This window comes from Crocodylus siamensis, chromosome 1, assembly GCF_052110815.1.
Source record: "Crocodylus siamensis isolate JL-2025a chromosome 1, ASM5211081v1, whole genome shotgun sequence".
Taxonomy (NCBI): Eukaryota; Metazoa; Chordata; order Crocodylia; family Crocodylidae; genus Crocodylus; species Crocodylus siamensis.
In genome coordinates, this window is record NC_143395.1 from 208,801,172 (window position 1) to 208,824,733 (window position 23,562).

Consider the following 23,562-nt stretch of genomic DNA (forward strand, 5'->3'; position numbering starts at 1 on the left):
TTCCTCACTTTTACTACCCCAATCCTAACATGTAGCAGTCAGGGAACAAACTGAGGCACTGACCAAGAGAAAGGGCCAAGGGAATGGGAAGGAGTCAAACTGCTTCCCCACAAACATCAGCTCAACCTAGCAGTTGGGCAACTCAGGGCCTGCAAGAGCACCTACTGCCCTCCACAAGCTCTCCCTGCCCCTACCCAGCTCCCTGCACATGTGGAACATGCCCTGGTTTGCTTCTCCCCAGCTCTGCCCCTTCCCCAAGACCCAGGACTCGGAGGCTGCCTCCTATGGAAGGCATGAACAGAGCCAGATCCAGCATCTGTGATACTTTTCCTAAGGGAGAGCAGGAGCCTAGCACTGCAACAGGGCATCAGGTATAGCCCAGGCCACCCCAGAGGACAGGTTGCTAAGAAGCACTTAAGTCCACTGTGGGACAGAAGCAACAGGAATTACCATAAGCTCAGTCACACTGCACAACACCTTCTGGCAGCTTAGGAGGGAGCAGGCACAGACAATTTCACTGCCTTAGAGCTACCATAAGACTGGGAAGGCAAGCAGCAGTTTGACTAGCCCACTGGCACAGTCTCTTCTGCCCAGCAGCATACAGAGCACCCACACTGAAGCTAAGTAAGAGACATCAGCCATTCATAGGTGTTTCCCTCTAGTTCCCAGCCATTGCTTACACTAGCCAGGCCAGACATTTGGCAATTCCCAGTCGCTTCATTAATATCATACCTCTCTACACCACACACAACTGTCCTCAGCACTGGTGCTTAAAGCTAGGCTCTCCCCAGAGGGTGAAGGAAAGAGGCACAGCTTATGGCCTCAGAAAACACTGGTACCATAGCTACTAAGCCTGTATAAATAGGGAATTATTCGATTCTGATTCAGATTCAGCTGATTCAGAGGTCAGCGATTCAAATCACTGTCCCCATTTGATTTGGCTGAATCAGAACCAGAGATTCAGTGCTGATTCAGAGATTCGGATCAGCCAGGGAGAGGCAGGCACACCGGGTGGCTGCAGGTTCTCCTGCACCTTCTCTAGCTGTGCCTGCCTCTCCCTGGGCAGGGGGAGCCACAGGAGAAGCTCCCATGGCTATCCTGCCTAGCCCCAGACTCCTGGCACTAAAAAAAGCCCGGCACTCACCAGCTGCAGCAGTGGTGATCAGGGCCTCTGAGGGCTTGTGGCAGAGCCTCCCCCACCGCAGCACAGGGCAGCAGGGGGTAATGGGGATCACCCCCCTTGTCTGACACCCAGCAGGTGCAGTGCAGCTTGGCAGGGTGCTGTGCACTTGGGGGGGGGGGCTCCTCTGGCTGTGCCTCCCTCTCCCCAATGGCAGAAGCCACAGGGGAAGCCCTGATGGCTGCCCTGTCCTGCCAGCCCCAGCAGGTGCCAGGGTGGGTGCAATGAAGGCGCAGCTTGCTCCAAGTGGCAACAGGGCATAGCCCCAGCACTACCATGCTGACATCAGTGCTGGGAGCAGGGACTCTACCCTGCCGCCGATTGCCAGCCAATATGGAGGGATGCGGATGTGGCAACATTGGGAGCAGGGGCCATGCCCTGCTGCCACTTGCCCCCTTTTGCCTGCAGTGAGCTGCGCCTGCATCCCACGCCCTGCCACTCCCCTCCTCAAGTAATGTGCCCCCCCACCCCAACTGGGCAGGTTGTCCTTGTCCCAGCCCCAGCCACAATCCCTCCCTCCCACCCTACATCCCTTCCCTCCCCCAACCCCAACAGATTTACCAGCTGGAGGCAGCTGTGTCAGCTGCCTGTTTAGTCTATGGTCAAATCTCCAAAGCAGCTGAATTTTCCGAAGCTTTTCCAAATAAATTCAGATGCTTCAAATCGATTCAGAGATTTTAATTCTTCTCCCGATTCATTTCGGAGATTTGGTCCCCGAATAAGGCCAAATCTCCTCCAAACTGAATCAGCTACCAAAGCTTCATACAGCCCTAATAGCTACACCAAAGTAGCTGTTTTTTTCTTCCAGTAGGAGCCCAACTACAGACATCTGCAGACCTGCCCCACCCCCATTTTAATACCCAGTGGCTTTAATGCACAGTAGACTATTTTACTGCACATTAAAGCATCATGTAAAAAACATTGGATTTATGACACATTATAACCTACCCAACATCTGACTCCTCAGGTACCTCTCCATTATTTAACTGCTACATGCATCCCCCTTCTCCCTCCAACCCAGCCTGTCTCTCACCCACTGACTCCTTAGTTTATATCTTCAACGACTGCCTATCTTGTATGCGTAACAGCCCAGCCGCTAGCTTCTTTACTTTACATTCCATTCCATCCAGGAAGAGCACACAGCAGCTGCAGAAACTTCCTCAGCCTGACGAAGGGTTTTTAAACCTGAAAGCTTGCTCAAAATATTTTTTTCCAACTATTTAAGTTGGTTTAATAAAAGATATCAGATTCACCCAAAGAACCTTGTCTGCCTATGCCCTTCAACCAACATGGCTACAACCTACACCCACGTAAAAAACATGACATTCCACTAATGCACAGTAAAATAATCTACTGCACATTGTCACTGGAAAAAAAAAAAAAGCATGAAATGTGCTACTGTGCATTAGTGCAGCCTAATTCAAATTAATTTAGTTCCTTACATGGAGGTACTAAATTTAATCTGCATTAGAAAAAGTGCATTAATGCATGTCTAGACACACCCAGTGTGAACTAAATTAACGCAGTGTTGTAATGCAGAGGCAGAGGCGTCCCCAACCTAGACATATTGATGTGAACCCACTAAGTGCTCTAACAGCTGCACCTCCTCCACAAACCATGGCTTTTCCCAGGATTCATGAGATTTGTGACACAAACGGAACAAATCCAGCAAAGGAGGCACGCTAGCATGACTTCTGGGGCCCAGAAAGGAACAACTCCCTAACCCAGAGTGGAGGGAGTCCCAATATCAGGGCCAGCTAGAGGACCAATAACCAGTGAAGGCCAAGCATATATGTGACCTAGAGCAGCAGTTCCCAACCTTGGGGTCATGCCCCCAGTTGGTGTCGTAATGATTAAAAAGGGGTCATGGAGCCCGTTCGGGAGGGGAGGCAGGGGGAGCAGATATAGGCTGCCCATTGCAGGCTCAGGGCTCCCCGCCCTGCTGCCCTCCCCACAGGGCCTCCATGGCCCCACACCAGTTGTGGTGCCATGGCAAAGCGTCCCCTGCTCACCCAGCAGCAGTGCAGGGCACAACTCCAAGCCACTGCTGCTGGGCAACCAGGGGGTGCCTTGCCACAGCAGCCTGGCTGGCATGGGGCTCTCAGTGGTAGCACCAAGCCTCCCTGCACTTCTGCAGTGGGTCCTGCCCACTGGGCCCTGGAGGCAAGTGTGGGGGGCAGCAGGGCAGGGAGCCCCAAGCCCACAGTGGGCAGCCCACACCTGTACCCCCACCATGGCCATACCACTCGCAGGGAGAGAGGAAGGGGAGACGCTAGCCAGGCTCCATGCTCCCTTCTGGCTGCAGCAACCACTGCTTTCTGTGGGCAGCAGCTGGGGCTTGGGCACAGTGGGTCCCAAGTGAGGGACACCAGCAAGGCTGGAGGGCTATGGAAGGGGACCAGCAAGTTCAGGGAACTGTGGGTTGGGAGTGATGGGTACCAGGGAGAGTGGCGAGTCAGGGGCCATGAGGAAGAACCGGGGTCATGCTGAGGAAGAAGTTGGAAAGCACTGACCTAGAGAGAGCACAGACTGCCTTGTCCAGATCCCAGAGAAGCACGAGACAACCCTAAAGAACAACTAGTAACTCAGGGGCAGCAGAGGAATGCCAGGAAAATAGTAGTACTGAGGCTAGCCAGAACAGAATTAGGAAAAGGAATCCAGGTGTGCTGACTGGGGTCTGTTTGGCCCAGCCCCGAGGCTCAGCTGGAACCACCCCAGGCAGAAACAGAGGCTCTCCTCTTGGACACACAAGACTTGCCCCATTTTGCCACCAATGGGGGCATTTTGGTGTGGTGATGGGCAGAACAGTGAGAATTACCCAGGCCAACCCTCTCCAGCCTGTGGCCCACCTCCAGGCCCAACTTCACTGGCAGCACAGAGCCCCTGAAAGGAAAGCGTTAAACAGCTTGTGTTTTCAGCACTCTGCCACCCCCTTCCCCACCCCACTCTCAGCCCTGCAGATTGGCAAACCCATTTCACCCATGTGCTACTCCTTGTTCCCAGCCTGTCATGCTGCCAAAAATAAGGAATTCACAGCTCAACTAACATCTAAAAAAGGGAAGGCAGCCCATTTTGGACAGAGACAACCAATCCTGAGCACCCTGCTGTGCCTTGAGCACAGGGAGAGGAGGGCTGTGTACAGAGCCCCACCAGCCCTGGCACAGAGATTCCCTGCAGTCAGAATTAGAATGAGCATGTGATAATGGAGCAGTCAGGCAAATTAACTTTCCATTATCTCAGCTGCAGTCTCCTGTCCCCACAAGCAAGTGGAGGGGATGGTGCAGAGGAACAGTACCCAAGGAAAGTCATCAACCCTCTCCCCATGCCAGGATGACAACTGGACCCCTCCCCACAGCAAGAGTCAGGCTGCCCCTACACTCCATTTTCATGATGCTGCCAGGTGACCAGCCAGTGTTCTTTTTAAAAATCAGCTAGATTGTAGAGCAGCCCATATCTGCAAACAGCACTACAAATGAAAAGGCACAACTGACATCATGCCTGGGGAGGCCCACTGCTACCACCCCTCACAGCTTCAACATGAGGCTGGTGCTAGACAGTCTCACAGCCCCAGTTCTTGAAGTCACTGAAATACAGGAGAACTGCAGCTTTTTTATGCAGGAGGAAAAGGGGCTCCTTCTCCCACTCCCCAATAAAAGGCCAAAGTTCATTTTTCAGAGCTCATGATTACAGGAAGTGGATGTTCGGTCAGACTTTTGACTGGAAGGCTGGCAATTCTATCCTCCTCTCTCAGGTGCTTGTCTGTCCACACTACAAGCTCTCTGGTGCAAAGATTGGATTGTCATGCTAGGTACTGCACAAACAAACAATGTGCATCACTACTACAGTCACTTGGAGTGAGGGCTGCAGCTGCACCTCAAGCAACCAGGGTCCAGAGACTTGGCTGTTCCAAAATGGGCCTAGACCAGGGGTGTTTTACTCCATGGAGCAGATGATCCAAGAACTAAATTCATTGCTTCCCGATAGTCAAGAGCAGCTGTTTTCAACCGAGGATCTGCAAGCAGGTTTCCAGAGGCCTGCCCAGCCAACCCAAGCTGGCATGGCATGTGGAGGAGCCATCTCAGTGCCGTGGGGCTGAGGAAATTTGGGAGGAAGGGATGGAGACCAGCCCACCTTGCCCAGCCCCACAGCCTTCATCTTGCAGGCAGTACTGTGGAGCCTTGCCCGCTTGCCCACACCACTGCTGCTCAGGTGAATGGGGCCCAGGGCTCCCTACCTGCTGCAGATGGGGCTGGTCCTCTCCCACGCAGAGAGTAGCACAAGAGGGCCGTGAAATATTTATAGCATGCTAAGGTTGGGGGCGGGGGGGGGGGCAGGGAGGGAAAGGCAGAGCGTTCAGGAAGAAAAAAGGTCAAGAATCCCTGGTCAAGAGGCCACAGCCAGCTATTTTGGGCATGATCCCTGCCCCACCCCACTTCCTTTGTTCCCCAAGCTGCAAGAAACAGGTACCAGACTGTGTGGTGGTAGTGGTATGCAGAAGAGCAGTCTCCAACAGGTGTAGGCTTAGTTCAGCCACCACCTTCACCTCCTGCATGACGACACACAAGGTATTTGACAAGTGCTACACACCAGCTACCTCCAGCAGAGGCATGGTTCCTAGTAGAGCTGTGCAAAACAGCACTGTTTCAATGGGATAGCACTTCATTTAGTTTAGAATCGCTGCTCTGTTTCATTTCACTATTTTGACATTTCACCCATAGGGGAAGCACAAAACTGCCCATAACTCTGTCATTCTTGGCATATTTGGATGAAAACAGCAGGGATGGTAGCCCTTTCTGAGGCCATGAAGCCCATCAAGTTTCAAGGAGGTAGGTGCAGGGGTTTCTGGGAGACTACACTTCAAGCTGCTGACAAGTAAAACTCATGACGTGTGAGAGAGAAGGCGCAACTGTTTTCCCATCCCTCCCCCAGAGCACTAGGATTGGAAGGGACCTCAGGGAAGGATCAGTCACTGGCCAGCTATACATGCCAATATCATAGCAGTCCTTCCCCCCCCCCTCCTTACTTTGTTTCCCTACAAGCAAGCCCAGCTTTGAAACTCAAAATGTTTTGAAATGTTTTGATTGCCCTTGTTTTGTTCTGAGGCTGTTTCAAAGCCTTTCGTTTTGATTTTGCTGTTTCGAGCTTGAAATGAGTTGAACCTGGCGAAGTTTTGCACAGCCCTAGTTCCTAGGTCATCATAGTGAACTCTCTCAAGCAACCTCAAGGATCACTACAGGGAGATAGGAGAGAGGCTGGGCTGTCCCTGGCTGAAGGTTCTCAGCCTCTCCGGGGCTGCCCTGGGTGATAATAATAGAAGGAAGCCATCCTAAGTTTTAAATCTATATGCACAATGACCCTTCTCTATCCTCAGGCATCCTACCTCCCTGACCAATATTGCTCAGCCCTGAAAATAGGGAGCCCTGCATAGGGACTTCAGAGCCTCAAAGTACCAAGTAGCATGGTGAGAGAATAGCCCACTAGTCTGGGGAAGGTAAAGAGTCTATTCAGGGAACACAAGGAACAAGAACTAGTCAATGCCCTCAGTTTAGATTAGATAGGCTTAGCCAGAGAAAGTAGTGTGTACCAAGATTCCAGCAGCCCTAACAGGGAGTTAATAAACTGGCTCTGTCTCTCAGAGAAAGCTTGCTTTCCTCAGTGGTGTGCTCATTGGACTGACAGATGTTCTTTGAACTAACAGGGCCAGAGAAGAGTCCTGCAGCAGGGGCACTGGAGATCTGATGTCCTGCTCTCTGGCACCAAGGGCAAGGAATAGCTTGCCCTGCTGTAGCTAGAGCCCTGTCTAAGATACCTGGGCAGAGTGAGGGGCAGGAGGCAGCATCTATCCCTTTCCCTTGTGAACATATTTGCTTTCCACATACCACAGGGGTGAAACACACCAGGCCCAAGGCAGCAGAAAATACCCAGCCTGCAGCCTTCCCATAATCAATCCAGCTGGGCCAAGGTCACTTGGTAGCTCATGGCCTGACTAAGCCCAGACCAGGGAGGAGAATCTAGCTCTGAAAGATTCTCCTGGCTCTTGGAGCAATTTCCCAGAGGCCCTTTGGAGCCAGCAGAGTGATGCTTAAGGATTCCTGGTAGACAACATTGAGAGAAAGCCTACTCTCTACACTGTTCAGCTGACCTCAGGAATCTGTATGGCCCTATCACCATGCAATTTATGGCCCCAGTCTTTCCCATTTACCCCCAAGAAGTAAGGAAGGCCATTACCCCACTGTATGGATGACATGTTCTGAGTGACTGGGCCAAGTGCATACAAAAAGTTCAGTCACCAGAGAGAAGGGGGGGGGGGGGTGTTCTCCCACAACCCAGGCCTAGAGACTTCCGCCAGGCATCCTCCAGCATGAACCTTGGAGGCCAGCCACGAACACCAGGGCCAACTGTTCTGCCACAAAAAATCAGCAGAAGTCCCAAATGCCTAAAGTGGGAAACTGCAGGATGTTAACTGGGTCAGGACAATAGCACCCAGCCAAGAAAGTAGTTTCCTGTGTTCCTAGGCTCAATTTCAGAAAGGACAGAGGGCATGCCCCACAGCAGCCAGCTCAGCACCTTGTGCCTGCTGGATGTGTTGCTGCAAAATCCCTTTATACATTTTTGATCATCTCTTGGGACGCCAGATGCTTGAAGGCCTTCTTCTCAACACAATCCTTCACTATATCCAGCATCGGCATTAAACCTTGCCAGGATGTGTTCAAGTGTCTTGGACTCCTCAGAATGAACAGCTTCTTCATACATCCCATTGGGTTGCTCAGGTCAGGGCATGCTCTGCACATGGCCCCTCACTAATGGAAGGTGCACTTGGGTGGCCAGTAACCCACCCAGACCCTGCATTCCATTCCAGATGCACTGTGTTTGCCTTGTGAGCTAGCAGCTGGCACATGGACAAGTAGACTGTCAAAGAGGTTGAGCAGGACCAATAGCCAAGCAAGTCAGGGAGCAAAGGGTCTCAGCAGGGCTGCTATACTTAGTCTAGTCCATTTCAAGAGCCCACTGATATGCCTGAGGCTTACCAGGATAGTAGCTGGTCTCCTTGCCTGGAGATATCAGGTCAATGCTTTACTGTCTCATCTTTCACTTTTGCTTGAGGTACAAAACAAAAGGAAACTCTTCCTTTACAAAACACTAATGGCACAGATTAAAGGACTCATCCCACATGCCTCAGGTTAGACTTCTTGCATCAAGGCCAGTGCTACAGCAGCCACAGGGCTGCAAAAGTGTGATTGGAACTTGTGCCAGCTGCACACATATTTGTATTAGACTTTGGTTCTCGTATCCCAAGATGTGAAAGCTGTATCAGCTTATGTCTAGGGGGATACTGGACTCATAGCCAGTCAAGTCAAAGGAAGACAAACAAGTTAAGCCACATTAAAAAGGGGAGAATGGGCCTGCCACACATCAGTTGCTCAATTACTCTGTCCTGCAGGGTAGGCAGAACCTAAACCAGTGTAACTCCACCCCGTTTAAATCAAGGGTAAGCTACCATGGACTACCTTCCATCTGCCACAGGATAAGAACAGACATGCAAGATATTTACCACAAAGTAGCAGACACAAGGCAAGTTCCATCCCTCCTTCCCTACTTTAAACCCATATAATGGTGGTGTTCCATCTATACCAAGATGACAGCTCAATTGATGTATGCAGTCTTAGTGGTCAAAACTGGGTTAAAAGGAAATATTTACGTGGTCAACTGGGAATGCAAAGCTAGGGGCAAAGATGAGAGGCACATAGGGAAATGGGCTCCACTCTCTACCAAACCTGATACATACCCTAATGGAATGGAAAGAGAACAGAGTCTCATCGTTCCAGGCCCCAGCAGACCCACAGACAAGAACACAAGGAAAGCTTGTCAAATGCACTCCTCCACAGCCAAACCCAGCATGGAAGAGTCTACACAGTACAGTAGGCTGTGATGCAACTAGCCACACTGGAGCCTTTAAAATCACCCTACATCCCACTGTGGGAAAGGAGTCCCAACTACCCTAGAGGCTGGATGAAAACCTTAGAAAAAGCATGATGTAGCCAGTTGGAGACATACAGTAAGAGTGCCGTTTCAAGACCCTGAGAGCTCATCCTATGTAATGCATTAATACATAGGATGAGTTCTCAGGGTCAGAAGACAGCAGATTCCACCTAGAAAATAAAGCAGCTGTCTTGGGTCAAGTTAGTAGATAACATGGAGCAGAAAGAGACCTGGGGAGACAGCAAAACACAAAACACCAGCATCAGTGTAATACCACAACACTTAAAGACTACATGAGTGCCATCTGTGCTCAGGTATCCAGGTTGTAGCCATAATGGTCTAGTCTAGAGGAAAAGGTAATCAGGACTCATAGTAGAGATGATATCTTTTATTAGACCAACAAGATTTTTGCAAAAAAAAAACTTCTTCAATTGCAAGCTTTTAGGCACAAACACCCTTCATCAGGCATTGGAGAAAAAGATTGTAAAAGTTCTCTGGCATGTGTGCTCAGGCACCAGCCCCTGCCTGCCTCGCTCCTCATGCATCTAAAGGGAACAAGGCTGAAAGGTTGCCCCATGTTAGCAGACAGACTGGACAAAGGCAGAGGCTAAGGGAAAACAACTAGCATGGTACAGGTCTGGGGAAGATAAGAAGGGGTCAAGCAAGACATGTCCTCTGCCATGGGGTGCAGGCCAGAAGCTGCATCAAAACACATGAGGCTAGGATGCCACAGCTCCCAGCACAAAACTGCTCTCAAGTTGTAGGAGGAATACTGAGATATTGCCTGGGTCCTACCACTAGGTTAATCCCACCATTAGATTATTTTAGGCAGAAAGGATGCCAGCTTGTGTCCAAGAGGATTTAATTGGTCAGCTGCTATAGGTAGTAACCACACTCCTATTGCTGGCTGCCTCTGAAAGCTGTTCCAGCTCCAGGACACAGGGGCAGCTTACAACCCCAGCAGGAAACACTACACTAGAACCTCTCCAGAGCTGCCCACCAGTACAGGCCAGAAGGGAAGCATGCGCTGGGGCATTCCCTTATCATACTGCTCCTACCAACTAGGTACCCAGCTGGCACTATGCCATTTCCCAGTGGGAGGGGACTATTGCCCTGGACCACAGACCAACCAACACCACTTGAAGGAACAGGTGTTTCAGGTCCTCTACCCCACAACGCTAGCAGCAGGTGGCACTGCACACCCTTCCATACCCAGCAAGGTCCTTCTCTATCACCCTCTCAGACAGCTGGCAGACCACTTTTTAGACTTACTGCTTTGCAGAGCACAATGTCTCTGGAATGCAAGACACAGCACCTGCTGTGCATAAGGCAATGGCTTCCAACTGTGCTCTCTCAAGGACAAGGTCTAGGTTCTGGGCCTGCCTCATTTTTGCTGCACAAGCCACAACTTTTCCAAATGTACTATTAGGAGAAACCACCCTAGCAGCAAGTGTACTTCAGGTGTGAAACTACGGCATCTTTATCATGCTGCAGCCAGCTCCAGCCTGCAGAGATGCTAGTGAGAACCTGTACCACACACTAAATGGAGTGAAACCCAAGAGGCATCAGCCCCAAATCACTTCAGTGCCAATGACTTAAGCAGCAACACTGGTCAGTCAAGGATCAGGGAGAAGTGGAGAGGAATGGCTGTTGGAAGAGGACAAGAGATCCCTTCCCTACTCACCTCTAGAGAAAAAACTAGAAAACAGAGTCAACATCAGTGCCCCCTGTATCATGATAGCAGTCATCCTGTGCTTCTCATCCCACCTGCACTATTCCCAATTGAACCCCGCCCCTCAAGTGCACTGTTGCCCATTATATGCCACACTATAGCTCTGGCACTTTACAAGGGTCCTGGAAGTGCTTCAGATTAGAGGGGAAGATAGAAAGAGTTGCTAATAACTGGCCACTAGAACAGCTCCCTAAGGGACTTATCTGACCCAGGAGTCTCCCAATCAAGTTCCAACTGAGCCAGAGCTCGTGGAATGAAGGTGGACTGTATCTATGACAGGAACTTCTGGGTTTGCTGCAAGATCCATACCACAATTTCCCTGGTTTGCAAAGCACAAGGAGGTCTGATTCAACAGCCCCCTTGGCCTTGAACTAACAATTTGATTACAGCTAAACAGCCTTCAGTAGCCCGTTGGCACCCCCAGCAGCTCCACACTCTGCAGACTTTTCAGCCCTGCATTCTCTGTGGGGAGGTATCAAAGTGGAGTAGTCATAACAAGGCATCCTCCCACCCACCCGATGCTCAGAGCCTTGCTCACACAGCACCTAGCCAGAGGATTCCCACAATCCCTGTGGAGGCCTTTGAGCATGGCTGGGGGCCTCAGCAGCAGAAAAAAGTACAGGATTTCCCTGGAAGCCAGAGCCCCTTCCACCAGGGATGAGAAACACCTTGCTCCAGACAATTCAGATGACCCCCAGAAGTATGATCCAGCAAAACTGCAGCATTCTCTACCTCCCAACAAAAGGGGCTGTTCACCCAACCTCTGGCACTCATGTCTTGAGCTGGGGGAAGAGATCTGCACTAGCAGCTTCCTGAATTACCTAGAATTAGAGGGATGTGGTACACCCCAACACCAATTTCTTTCATTTTACCATGGTAGCCCTGGGCTGCAGACTTAAAACACAGTTGGTCTACCCCAGCATGAGACTTGCATGGGACTCCTGCTACTAGGGCTAGGCTCCTTACTGCATCAGTGGCTCACTGACAGGTCTTTAACCACCGCCTCAGGAGCCATCTATACCCCATTCCTGGGCTGCCTGCAGTTACTAAAAGACAGCAACCCCACACACCAACTGAAGACAACTGACAGGCAATACAACCACAGCACTACCTGTGCCTGGGCTGGCAGGCATGTTTATGCTGACTTGGCTTTGCACTCCTGCCACCTGTCCTTCCTTCTCTTCCACAGGATGACAGGCCAACCTCTCAGATTGCTATAGAGGGCACACAGCAGTAGGTGCCCAAATTCTTCCCACTGGCTTCTATCCCTCTCCAAAGGTTCAAAAGCAGTAAGAAATCCTTTCCTCCAGGAGCTGCACTCCAAGAACCTGCCCATGGACAAGAGCAGTGCTCAGCACAACCAGCCCCCACCACACAGGGAGTGCTGACCAGAGACAACAGATAATTCAGTGTATAACCTTCAATTAGCATGCACCTGACTGGTCACTATGCAAGATATGCAGGCAGACAGCTCTTCTACAGGACTCCCCAAGGTGTTGGCCAGGTCCAGTTATGCATAATTTGGGAGATACAAAAACAAGAATACAAGCCACAGCAGCACACAAAAATGTAAGAGAGAGAACAAGACAGAGTTAAACCAAGGTTTCCCACAGTTGCTGGAGCAAAGAGAGCTAGGAATGTTGTGCCCATGTAATAAGGCCACCTTTTAAAGCAAGGCATCTAGCCCTTGAGCACGTGGCTAAGCAAGACTGTCCCAAGTCTTTAGCCAACCAATTCCCACACCTCCGCTGCCGCTTGGTGCTCTTGCCTAGCACAGAAAGAAAGTCACAGTCATACTCCATGCCAATCTGCCTGCTGGCACCAACATGCCCAGAACTCAACCACTGCAGCACCATTACTGAAGGAGAAAGGTGAGCAGCTGAGTCAGCCACAGAAGTAAGAAACCTGGAGAACAGGTGAAGTAGTAAACACGCTTGTCCCACAATACAACCAGTTGCAAGTGGCGAGGGTCCAGAGCCTTCTAGTAATGGAGGGCAAGATTCAAATATGGTCAGATATGAGGTAGCCAGAGGCTCTTGGAACCCTACAACTAAGTCTAGAACAGCACCCTTCCAGGAGATGCAGCATCTACCTTCTCCTACAGCTTGGGAACAGGGGCATTTTCCTAATTCCCCAGCCACGTCAACCCATGCTGCTCACACTGAGCTTTAAGAGTTGCCAAGAGCACTCTACAGGGTCTGTTCACCCATTAATAGGAACCTTTCAAGGAGTCTCTATTATGCTGCCTAGTAGTTCCATGCAAAGCAGCTAGTATTCAAATCACTGTCTGCCAAATTCAAAGCAAATCACTGTCCCAAATCAATTCAGCTGAATCCAATTCGGAGATTTGGCCACCACCGAATCGGCCCCATCCCCCACCCGCTCTCCCAGCTCCATCAATAGCTGTCCTGCCCGGCCCCAGCTCTTTTAAAAAAAGCCCTCACGCATTGGCTGCTGCCAGGTGGGGGGGGCAACAATCCCTGCTGCCCTCCACTGGCCCACACTGCAACGAGTCCCCAGAAGCCCTGACAGCCACTGAGCACGGGGCTTTTTTTTTTTTTGCTTTTTTTCCCCCTCCCCTCTAAAGAGCCAGGATCTGGGGCCAGGCAGGGCAGCCATTGGGGAGGGGGCACTCAGGAGGGGCTGGGGGAGCAGGCAGGGGATGGGGCCTGGCAAGGGTCCCCCCATGGTCCCCACCCTCCTCCTCCAGCCCATGCTCCCCCACCCCCTACTTACCAGCACAGAGACTGGGTCCAACTCCCTGTGGCAGCAAGCAGATACTGCTTGAATCTCTGAAGCTCTCCGAATCTTTTCCAAATTGATTCGGAGAGCTTCAAATCAATTCAGACTTTTTAAGTGGTCTCCTGATCCGATTCAGATATTAGGCCGCTGAATCAGGCGTAAACTTCTCCAAACTGAATCAGCACCCAAAGCTTCACACAGCCCTACTGCCTAGTATTCCAAGACAAGCTAGAATCCATAAAGGACACTCCTGAGCCCAGCCCCAAAGTCTCATCACAGGCAGATCAGCTGGAGCCCAAAGCTCATGACTTTAACCTGCACTCGCACACTGTACATCAGTGCTACCTGGAGGCTAGTCTGGTCTGTACAAATCCATATTGATTTTAGTTCCTTTCAGAACACTGGGGAATAGCTCCAGGGAATGTAGAAGTAGAAACAGGTGTTATCTCAACTTTGAAAAGAGGCAAGCTACCCTACCTTGGGGATCATCATTGACCACAAGATGAACATGAGCCTGCAATGCGATGCTGCGGCTAATAAAGCGACCAAAACACTGGCTTGCATCCATAGATGCTTCTCGAGCAAATCCTGGGATGTCATTCTCCCCTTGTACTCGGCCTTAGTGAGGCCGCAGCTGGGAATACTGCGTCCTGTTTTGGGCTCCACAATTCAAAAAGGATGTGGAGAAGCTTGAGAGAGTCCAGAGGAAAGCCACGCGCATGATCAGAGGTCAGGAAAACAGATCTTACGATGACAGGCTGAGAGCCATGGGACTCTTTAGCCTGGAAAAGCGCAGGCTCAGGGGGGATCTGACGGCCACCTATAAGTTTATCAGGGGTGACCACCAGGATGTGGGGGAACGTTTGTTCACCAGAGCGCCCCAAAGGATGACTAGGTCGAATGGTCACAAACTCCTGCAAGACCGTTTCAGGCTGGACATAAGGAAGAATTTCTTTACTGTCCGAGCCCCCAAGGTCTGGAACAGTCTGCCAGCGGAGGTGGTTCAAGCACCTACATTGAACACCTTCAAGAGTAAATTGGATGCTTATCTTGCTGGGATCCTATGACCCCAGCTAGCTTCCTGCCCTTTGGGCAGGGGGCTGGACTCGATCTCCCGAGGTCCCTTCCAGCCCTGATGTCTATGAAATCTATGAAAACCTTGGTGGCAACAAGATATTCAGCAGATAAAAAAATCAGTCCTGAGCAAAATAATGTCAAAGCCACTACAGGACACACTCAGTACAGGATTACGAGGACAGTACTTAATGCTAAGAACTAGGAGTTTATGAATGATAGCTCTTGTCAAATTGTTTTCAGGTAACAAGGCTGGTAGATAAAAGGCAATTTAACATGTTTTAACTTAGTCACATGACATTGTTGGGAAAAAAGTAGCACTACAAAGTATAACTAACACGAGCTGCATGGACGCTAACGGAAACTGATCAACAGATGTCAAAGTATGGTAAATGGGAAATCTGAACTGCTTGGTAAAGTGGGCTCAGTGGATAGCAATGTAAAGTTAAGCAGCTAGACACCAAGATGCATTTACAGAAAGAGGGACTATATCCTAGAGAGAAGAAAAGTCAAAAAGGATTTCAGTTGTCTGGACCAGCAACATGAGCTCCCTGTATGATGGATGACACAAGCCAAAAAAAAGTAACGCATAAGCCTAGGCAGATCAAATAAAACTAAAAAGAGGGCTATCATTTCTATACAGTACCAAAACCATTGCTGGACATCATAGGTTCCAGAACCACTCTTTTTTTTCTCCCTTGTTGTAAAAATAAAGAAAGCTGCAAGGCTGGTGATTCAAGGTACAGTAAGCCTGCCTTACAGCAAGAAGCTAACACAGTGTGCCAGCTGGAAGAAGCAGCCCACAGAAGAGGGGCATTGCAAAACCCATGTACCAAACAGATAGGGTAGGGAGCACTACCTCAACCCTCAAAGCCAACACCTGCTGGAGATGGAGACAGGTATCACTTTGTACACTGTTTCATTCCCTCCTTACCTGCCAACAGAATGCAGACTACCCCTTTGGAGAAGATGTCCCTGCAGGAAGAGGGGCCACAGCCACAGTTCAGGAGTTTCCACAGTTTTCTACCTTTTTAAAAGAGCACACCACACAAGCTCCCTACCCCCTGTTCCCATGCTATAACCATTCACTGCTGCTGCCAGATTGCTGCCTCAGTTGCCGTTATCCATGTGCCAGAGTGAGACTGGCTGAAGAGTTTCCATGGCAAGCCCCTTGACTTTAAAATTTCTCTCAGCACAGTGCCTGTCACATCCAGCTCTCAAGACCCACAGACAAGCAAGCCTGGACTGCAGGCAAACCCTGATACTACCAGCAGCAGCAAAACTGCCCCTCAATGCCCAATTGCCCCTGCCCAATACTGATCTGACTGCCCATATGCAGCACTTGCAGCAGCTTGGAGAGCAACATCTGGCTGGTAAATCTGTTGGCCAGGAGTGGGAGGAAGGGGTGGGAGGGAAAGGGCCCCCCACAGTGTGGGGGGGAGTATGGCGGGGGCAGGTGCTGGTCAGCCAAGGCAGGACACCAAACGGAGCCATGAGCAGCTCAACCGGGGGGGGACAACGATACAACCCAGCTCTTTCTGGCCAGGCATGTGCTCTGAGCAGTGGCACTGGGAGAGGGGATTTTGGGAGGAGGGGGGCTACAGCAAATTCTGGGGTGGCTGTCACTCATCCCATAGCCCCCCCCTCCCAGTGTTACCACTGCCTGCCCCAAGTGCAGCCCTGACCCAACCCAACCCCCTCACCCCCACCAGGGAGAGCCCAGCACCAGCCCCAGCCAGCAGCCCACCCTCACCCCACGCACAGCTCTAGGGGGCACATGCCTCCCCAAGGGTGTGTGCAGCAGTGGGAGCACCGCCGCCTCCACCCCCAGACAAGCTGCTTGCAACTCTGTCTTGTACCCCACCCCAGCTGGGCAGCACCTACCCTAGCCCCTGTGGGGAGGGAGGGAGCAGGGCTTCCATCTGAGCAGCCCCCTCCCTCCCCACACACCCTTTTCCCCACAACAGAATTACCAGCCAGATGCTGCTCTCCAAGCTGCTGGGCTGACTGCATGCATGTGGCATTTATTGGTGACATTAAAATCAGCAATATCAGCCAAAAAAAGCTGATTGGCAATGTCAATTTTCCTTTCGTTGGTGCTGATACAATACAGGCCAGTGTATCAGTGCACCTCTACAACAAAGAGAGACTGTAAGACCTGGCATTCATCCTTCCACACAGGAGCCTACTTAGAGAGCCCAGACCACAGAGAGGGAACCAGGGGCCCAGGGTAGAAGGCAAAGAGTAGGGCAGCTGATTAGATGCGACTAATGTCCCCACGTATCCCCTCAAAGTCTGGCAAAAATCAAGGCATTGCATAGAAAGCACAGAACTAGCCCCAGAAGAGCAAGAGCCTAACAGCAGGGATAGGGGAGTCTAGTATAGGCACCAGTCTCTCTGAAGTAGACCTAGCTGGTATGTTAGAGAAACAAGGCCAAGACCTACCCTCCCCTGCCAGCCCTCCAGAGCACCATCTCTTCTTCCCAGCCTGCACTCCAACAGAGACTACCCTAAAGCAATCGTGTCCCCCACAACTTGGGACAGGTATATTTCTTCAAGCTTTGCCCACTGCAAGCTCTCTGTAAGAGGGGTTTTCACTGCAAGGACAGGAGCAGCCACAAGAGCTGTTAAGCCAGGCAACAGAAGGGAAGTCAGTCCGTGGTCAGGCTTCTCTCAGCCCCAAGGATGGGCACCCTCCGCTTCATACCCCTGCTACTCTGACAGGAACACTGCCACCAAGACCTGCAGCCCAGGGCAAGCAAGAGCTAATGTCTGCAGAATAGACATCGCCCGTCCAGCCAAATGTTTCCATTCCTCGTGTCCTCCCTGCCCCCTTCCAAAACACCACCAAAGCAAAAGACAGCTGCAGCTTATAAGGAATGTGAGGGGCCCAGCCAGGGACTCTGGCGAGGGAAATCAAGCCTTATATGGCCACGGAGGCAGAATCAAATTTTTATCAATGAGTGTGAGTGCACAAAGACACCCAAGGAGAGATAAAAAAAAAAGAGAGGGGCCAGGTAGGGGCAAGCAGCTATGTAAAGCAGGGGCTGGAACACCTGTCACCCACTCCATTCCCCCTTAGAACTGCTGCTGCCACCCCCAATAAACCCAGTCCCAGAAGAGCTGCCCCAAAAAGCCTCAGGTGGCCAGGGGACTGCTGTTGTACATGCTTTCTGTGCCTTAGGACATAAAAAAGAAAGGGTGCAGGAACCAGGTTTCTGGAGTCTAGAAGGACTTCCAGCCCCTGCCCAATAACACCCAAGCTTGCAAAGCAGAACCAGCAGAAAAGAGCCAAAGCATGTGTGCAAAGAAGGGGAGTGGGGGTGCAGGGGGAGGGCCAGTACCACAAGGAGTTCAGAAAGAGGGATCACAAATGACTAAGATAGATTCCCACCCACACCCCACAAAAAAAGAGAGACTCCCAGGTGACCAAGTGCCCAGAACAGAAGAGGCAAACTCCTCCAGATCCAGCATACAGCTCCACATGATGACCTTATAAGCCCCCAATCCCAGTTCACAAAGCTGGGAAGGGACCACACTCCTACAGCAGTTGCTCCCCGACCCCACAGCAATCAAACAGGCAGTCAGGGACGTGGATGGCATCATATCAAGTGCCTTTGCTCCATGGCAGACCAAGGTCCAAAAGCCCAATGCTTCCCTATACAAGAGAGAAGGGTTACCTTGGTCTCCCCACTGCTGTCCGACTCTGACACCTGGTAAGTGAGGTCTGTCTCCTCAAAACCCGTGGCACTCATGCGCTGATCAGTGGTGGGATCCGAGCGTGGGGGCGAGTCCGGTGAGTTCAAGCATGTCTGGATCAGGGCTTTCCCCGTCTCACTAGTGATCATGGGCTGCAGCTTCCGAGTGGCAAATGTGTACACGTGACCCGTCTCACTTGCAACCAGGAGCAACACTTGCGTGCCTGTCAGGGTTGAGAGTTCATAAGCCTGCCAGGAAGAAGAGTGTAAGTCAGTCACAGGCAGCAGCACTTGCATGCAGGCCAAGTATCATCCACACAACTTGGGCCTCATGAACAGGTACCCCAAGCACAGAGCTGCCCCCCTACTCGCCCAAGCCTCAGCCGAGAGAAAGGCAGGACTCACAGGCTTCAGGCAGGCTGCCTCTTCCCTTTCTAGGTTAATGAGAATTCCTCTCTCATAGTATGCCTACTGGTTAAGGAGCAGGACTGGACTGGAAAGCCCTAGTTCTTGCCCCAGAGTGACCTGCAGAAGCCACTGATCATCTCTGCCCCTCCTTCCTCAATAGTCTTCTTCAGACAGATTCTTAGAGCCATGTCCCTCTACGGCAGACAATGTAACAGGGCCTCTGGCTGGGGAGGTGGAGGGAAGTTCCTTGGGGCTCTGGGTCTGTACAGCATGCAACACAGCCAGGTCCCCCACCTTGGGAGAGATATGGAATAGATCTCGCTGACCTTTCTGCCTAGACCCCATGCTATCCACTCCAACTTAATGGGTCATCACCAGATTAGGGTCTCAGTCCACCTCCATCCTGCCATTATCTTCTCCCCACACCTGGCCACACCACTAGGCTCAACCTAGACTGTCTTGACAACTGAAACAATTATCAGTCCCCATTTCACACCTCCACAGCCATATAAAACACATGGGCCTGCCATCACTAGAACAGCTTTCCAGCCTCCCCTCTGCCTTCAATGTTTCCACCGTTTCCATAATACAGCACCAATTCCTATTCTTGTTTGCATCATGCTAGGTACAAGGAGCCAGCCAGCAGGCTGAAACATGAGTTGCTTGCAGTTCCAAAAGTAAATGAATCAATGCATGTAACCAGGGGTCAGCAGCATTTTTGGGCAGAATGCAAACACACCTGTAACCTTGACTTGTAAGATGTTGGTGTCCCGGGGCAGACAGCAAAGGGACCAATCTTTGTTGTGGCAGCACAGCCCTGGCCCCTTCCCCATTGTTCAGTCTGAGGTGTGCATTGCCATCACAGAGCCTGGGCTGCTCACAACAGGCAGCAGGGAGGATGCAAGCTGCTACACCAGCATCCATGGAGCTCTGACCCAGCTCACTGCCAGCACTGGGTGTATGCACGCCTCAAGGCAGACAGCAGGGAAGAGGCCAGCTCAGTAAGGCTTTGGGAGGCTACCAAGCAGCCCAACGCTGCCACAGGTTATGAAGCCCTTCCCCGCACAGCCCAAGTAGCTTGCTGGCCCCTGACCTGTTCACTGAGAATGATGCTGGCCAGGTTTCTCTCTGCTGCACTCATCCCCAGGCTGGGACCATGTCTCTCCCATGAAGAACCCAGAAAGAGCTACTCCAATGTATTAGCTACAGCTGTAGCATCACTGCTCCTATTTTTCACTGGTCTAACTGGGGGCCAGGCTCCTTTACTGACCTCATGTTGTCTACCACCCAGCATGCTCTCTGAAGTGGTGGAAGGGCCTTAAACCATATTTACCAGATTGAGGGAAGGAAAAGAGAACTGCTCAGCAGAGTTAAGTTCACCTCCCCATCATGGGAAGCAAGGATGAAGGAGGCACACCTCTCAGGCCCCAGCCCCAGGTGGAGTTAGTTCTCCTAGACAAGTCTACTGGGATATACCAAACCATCTGACTGGGCTAGCAGCACCTGGCTCTTGGTTGTGCCTATACTCACAATTAGCTAGGACACCTGCCCAACTGCTAGAAGCAACAGAAGCAGTCCCAGCACAGGCTACCCAGAGGAGAGGCAAGCAGCCAGTCCTTCAGTCGCCTTGGGTGTTATGATCAAATAGCCATGCCAACTGCAGTATCCCAGCCTCCTCTTCCCTCCCTCCCCTCCCCAGAGGAAAGAACAGCTGCTCCTAGGGCCCCAGTTTTTTTACATGCCAAACAGGGGCTTCCTGCAGTGCTTCATATGCTGGAGTCCTGTTGCACATTACCAGTAGCCAGTTTCAAGCAGCTTTTAGCAGAAGTGATCAATGCACAGAACTTCCAAGGGAACCCTCTCCAAGTAGTCATGAGGCTCTCCACTGGCCTTCAAGAGTGAGATTTTGCTGTCAGGGGAAATCATTGTATTTTGGGCAGCTGCAGAGTGGGCAGATTGCAACAACCCCAAATTCCAGATGGCAAAAAAATCCACTAGGGTGCCTTCCTTTACCCTGTATCTATACAACAAATATTTAGGAAAGTCAGTAACAGTCACATCTTCAGATACTGTACATCCTATGTCCCTGCCTGCACAGAACAGATAGCAGCCTCTGCCAACAGGGAGACATACAGGCCAGATCACTAAGTCACCAGCCATCTGCCGCTGTTTGGACCTGTCCAGCCATCTCAGCACTAGTAATTCCTGATGATCATTTGTTTCTTCAAAACCCTTTGCAGAAGCAGGGCTGGCCTTGCACTGAATACCAGCCTGGAAACACATGAGCTTCCCAAAACACAGACTCACAGGACCTGCTAGACTGGATCAGACTCAAGGCCTTAAGACCATGGCAGGCCCAGATACTTCCAGAAGAGATGTCAGAACCCCCCAGTAGTAGATAGAAATAATCTGCCCCCACACAAGGCCACAATCAGATTTCTACTGGTTAGGTGTCTAGCCTAAACTGATACACCTTGAAGGAGGTTTATTTGAGCAGCTCCTAGTAGGCATATGAAAAGTTCACTCCTCCAGTCTCTCAACAGCTTCCTGTGGAAGAGAATTCCATGGTCTAGGCCAAGGGTTTCCAAAGTTTTTTTTTGTTTTTTGTTTTGTTTTTTTTTAAATAAGTGTACCCCCAACAACCCCCTTTTTAAATAAGTGCATCATCCCTCCCAGGAGAGGGTGGGCAACAAGCAGCCAGATGCCAAATGAGGGGGCAGGAGGGTGGCGAGTAGCCAGACTCAGAGCCCGGGTATGGCAAGCGGTGGCAGCACAGCATCTCTGTGGCCCTACTCTCATCCCACCCCAGCCCTGCTCCTGTGAGGCAGTGCCACAGGGTGGTGGGGCTCAGTCTCTGCCCACCCCTACACACCCCCTGGGACCTTTCAAAGTACCCCCAGAGGTACACATACCCCTGGTCTAGATCAGAGGTATGCTGGTTAAGAGAAGTTTCGTCCAAAATTCTAAGTTTGCCACTTTGGAATTAATTTAAAAAGCCACCTCTCCTTTCTCTTTCATCACTTTATACCCTTTCCCTTATGTTCTTCATCAGTTTCCTCAAGTTAACAGCCTTAGATGAGACTACTCCCACCTAAACATTCCTAGTTCCTGCTCACTTCTGTTAAAAGAAAAAGGCTGTATGGTTAGAAGGTGGTTTGGTTTTGGGTTTTTTTGGTGCGTTTTCTTTTGTAGGGGGGGGTTGGTTTTTTGGGGTTTTTTTTTTTTATTTTTTATTAAGGACCTCACAAAATACCAATGAGGCCACACCACTAATCTGTAAGATGTCTTTACATTTTTGTTTGCATTATTCTCAACACCATTCCTTAAACATCCAAATCTCTCGACTGAACAGGTTTCCTTACTGACACCTAAGTTGTTATCCTAGGTGCTGTTATCCATGCTGCTTGCAAACTTCCAACTCAAGGGCTCTTCTTGAATGCCTCCACTGCAGCCAGGTTGTACTTTAAATAAATAAATAAGAACTGCAGGTGCTTGCTTGATAGCCGCTTTTACTGCCAAACTATCATTCAGGATATCCTATGCTGGTCCAAGGATAAGCTACAGTTTCTACTCCCAGTTCCTAACACTCCCAACCTCTATATGGCTGCACCATAAAAAAGCTGATAAAGGGGGACCCGTTTCATTCTTCACCCTTTTTACTGTGCATACACAACTCTATTTCTTACCCATTATGCTCGGGACAACAACTCAGCCTATTTCCCTACAGCATCACGTTTAAGTTTCTTTTGGATTTCCAATAGTGCCTCCACTGCTTATCAATAGAAAGCTCCGAGAGCACACAGGGTGTGCGATTACTACAGGAATCACATGAAGTCCCAGTCTTCTAAATGTACGTCTTCAGGTGAGCAGCACCTCTGACTTGGTAATTCCTGTGCATTCCCATACTGTTCTCAAACATCCCAGTAAACAGTAGGTCCCTGTGAGACTACGGAGCAATTCAGTTAGTAAGACATTTCTCCAGTGAAGGCATTAAGTAAAGATGGATAGTTCTACTCTACTGTTTTGCTACAAATGCATGTGGAACAACGTAGTCAGCTCTGGGCACTAATGCCACAGTATCAACGGACATTTGAAAAAATGGTAAAAAGAGATTGATGGACAAGAGCTGACATGTAACAGAAGTAGTTAGAAAAATATAAGCTGGGCTGAGTGAACTCTTTTTCAGGTTAGAGGGAAAAAGAGTGGGGCAATATTAAGTCCGGGAGGAGTATTCAGGACTGCATGAAATGGTATCATGAGGAGCAACAGGATGAAGTTAAGGAACTCTGACACCAAATATCAAGATGACTTTAACAGCTATGCCTTGAACTCAAGAAATGGTTTGGTTACTTGGCATTTTAACTTCATGCAGCACTAAACAAAGCAAGGACAGGAAGAAGAGCGGATGGCAAAAACCCAACTGGTATATACCATCCGATTTTCTTGAGGGGTTCCAGTTAACTCCAAGCTCAGCGTGTCTAGAATGCTGATCTTGAGTAAGCAGGCACGTAGCATTTTGAAGCATGGCAGCTCACACTTCAGCCCATGTATTGCCAGCCTGTGTAAATAAGCCCACATGCTCTGAAGAACACCTTAGTTCTAGGACAGGGGCGGGCAATTATTTTGGGCAGAGGGCTGCTTACTGAGTTTTGGTAAGCCATCGAGGGCTACATGATAGGCAGCCAGGGGCAGATAAATACTAATTTTCTAGATTTTTTAGGGGTCCCACAGGCCAGATTTTGCCCATC

At 50.5% G+C, this 23,562-nt stretch overlaps 1 protein-coding gene across 3 annotated transcripts in view; it reads right to left on the reverse strand.

Moving 5' to 3' along the window:
- SRF (serum response factor) overlaps nucleotides 1-23,562 on the reverse strand; it is a 40,936-nt gene that overhangs the window by 16,032 nt on the left and 1,342 nt on the right. For all 3 annotated transcript variants that reach the window (XM_090053961.1, XM_090053953.1, XM_090053946.1), the window contains exon 2: nucleotides 18,389-18,655. In XM_090053961.1, the coding sequence (XP_089910087.1) occupies nucleotides 18,389-18,655 (267 nt within the window). The remainder of the gene's footprint in view (nucleotides 1-18,388; nucleotides 18,656-23,562) is intronic.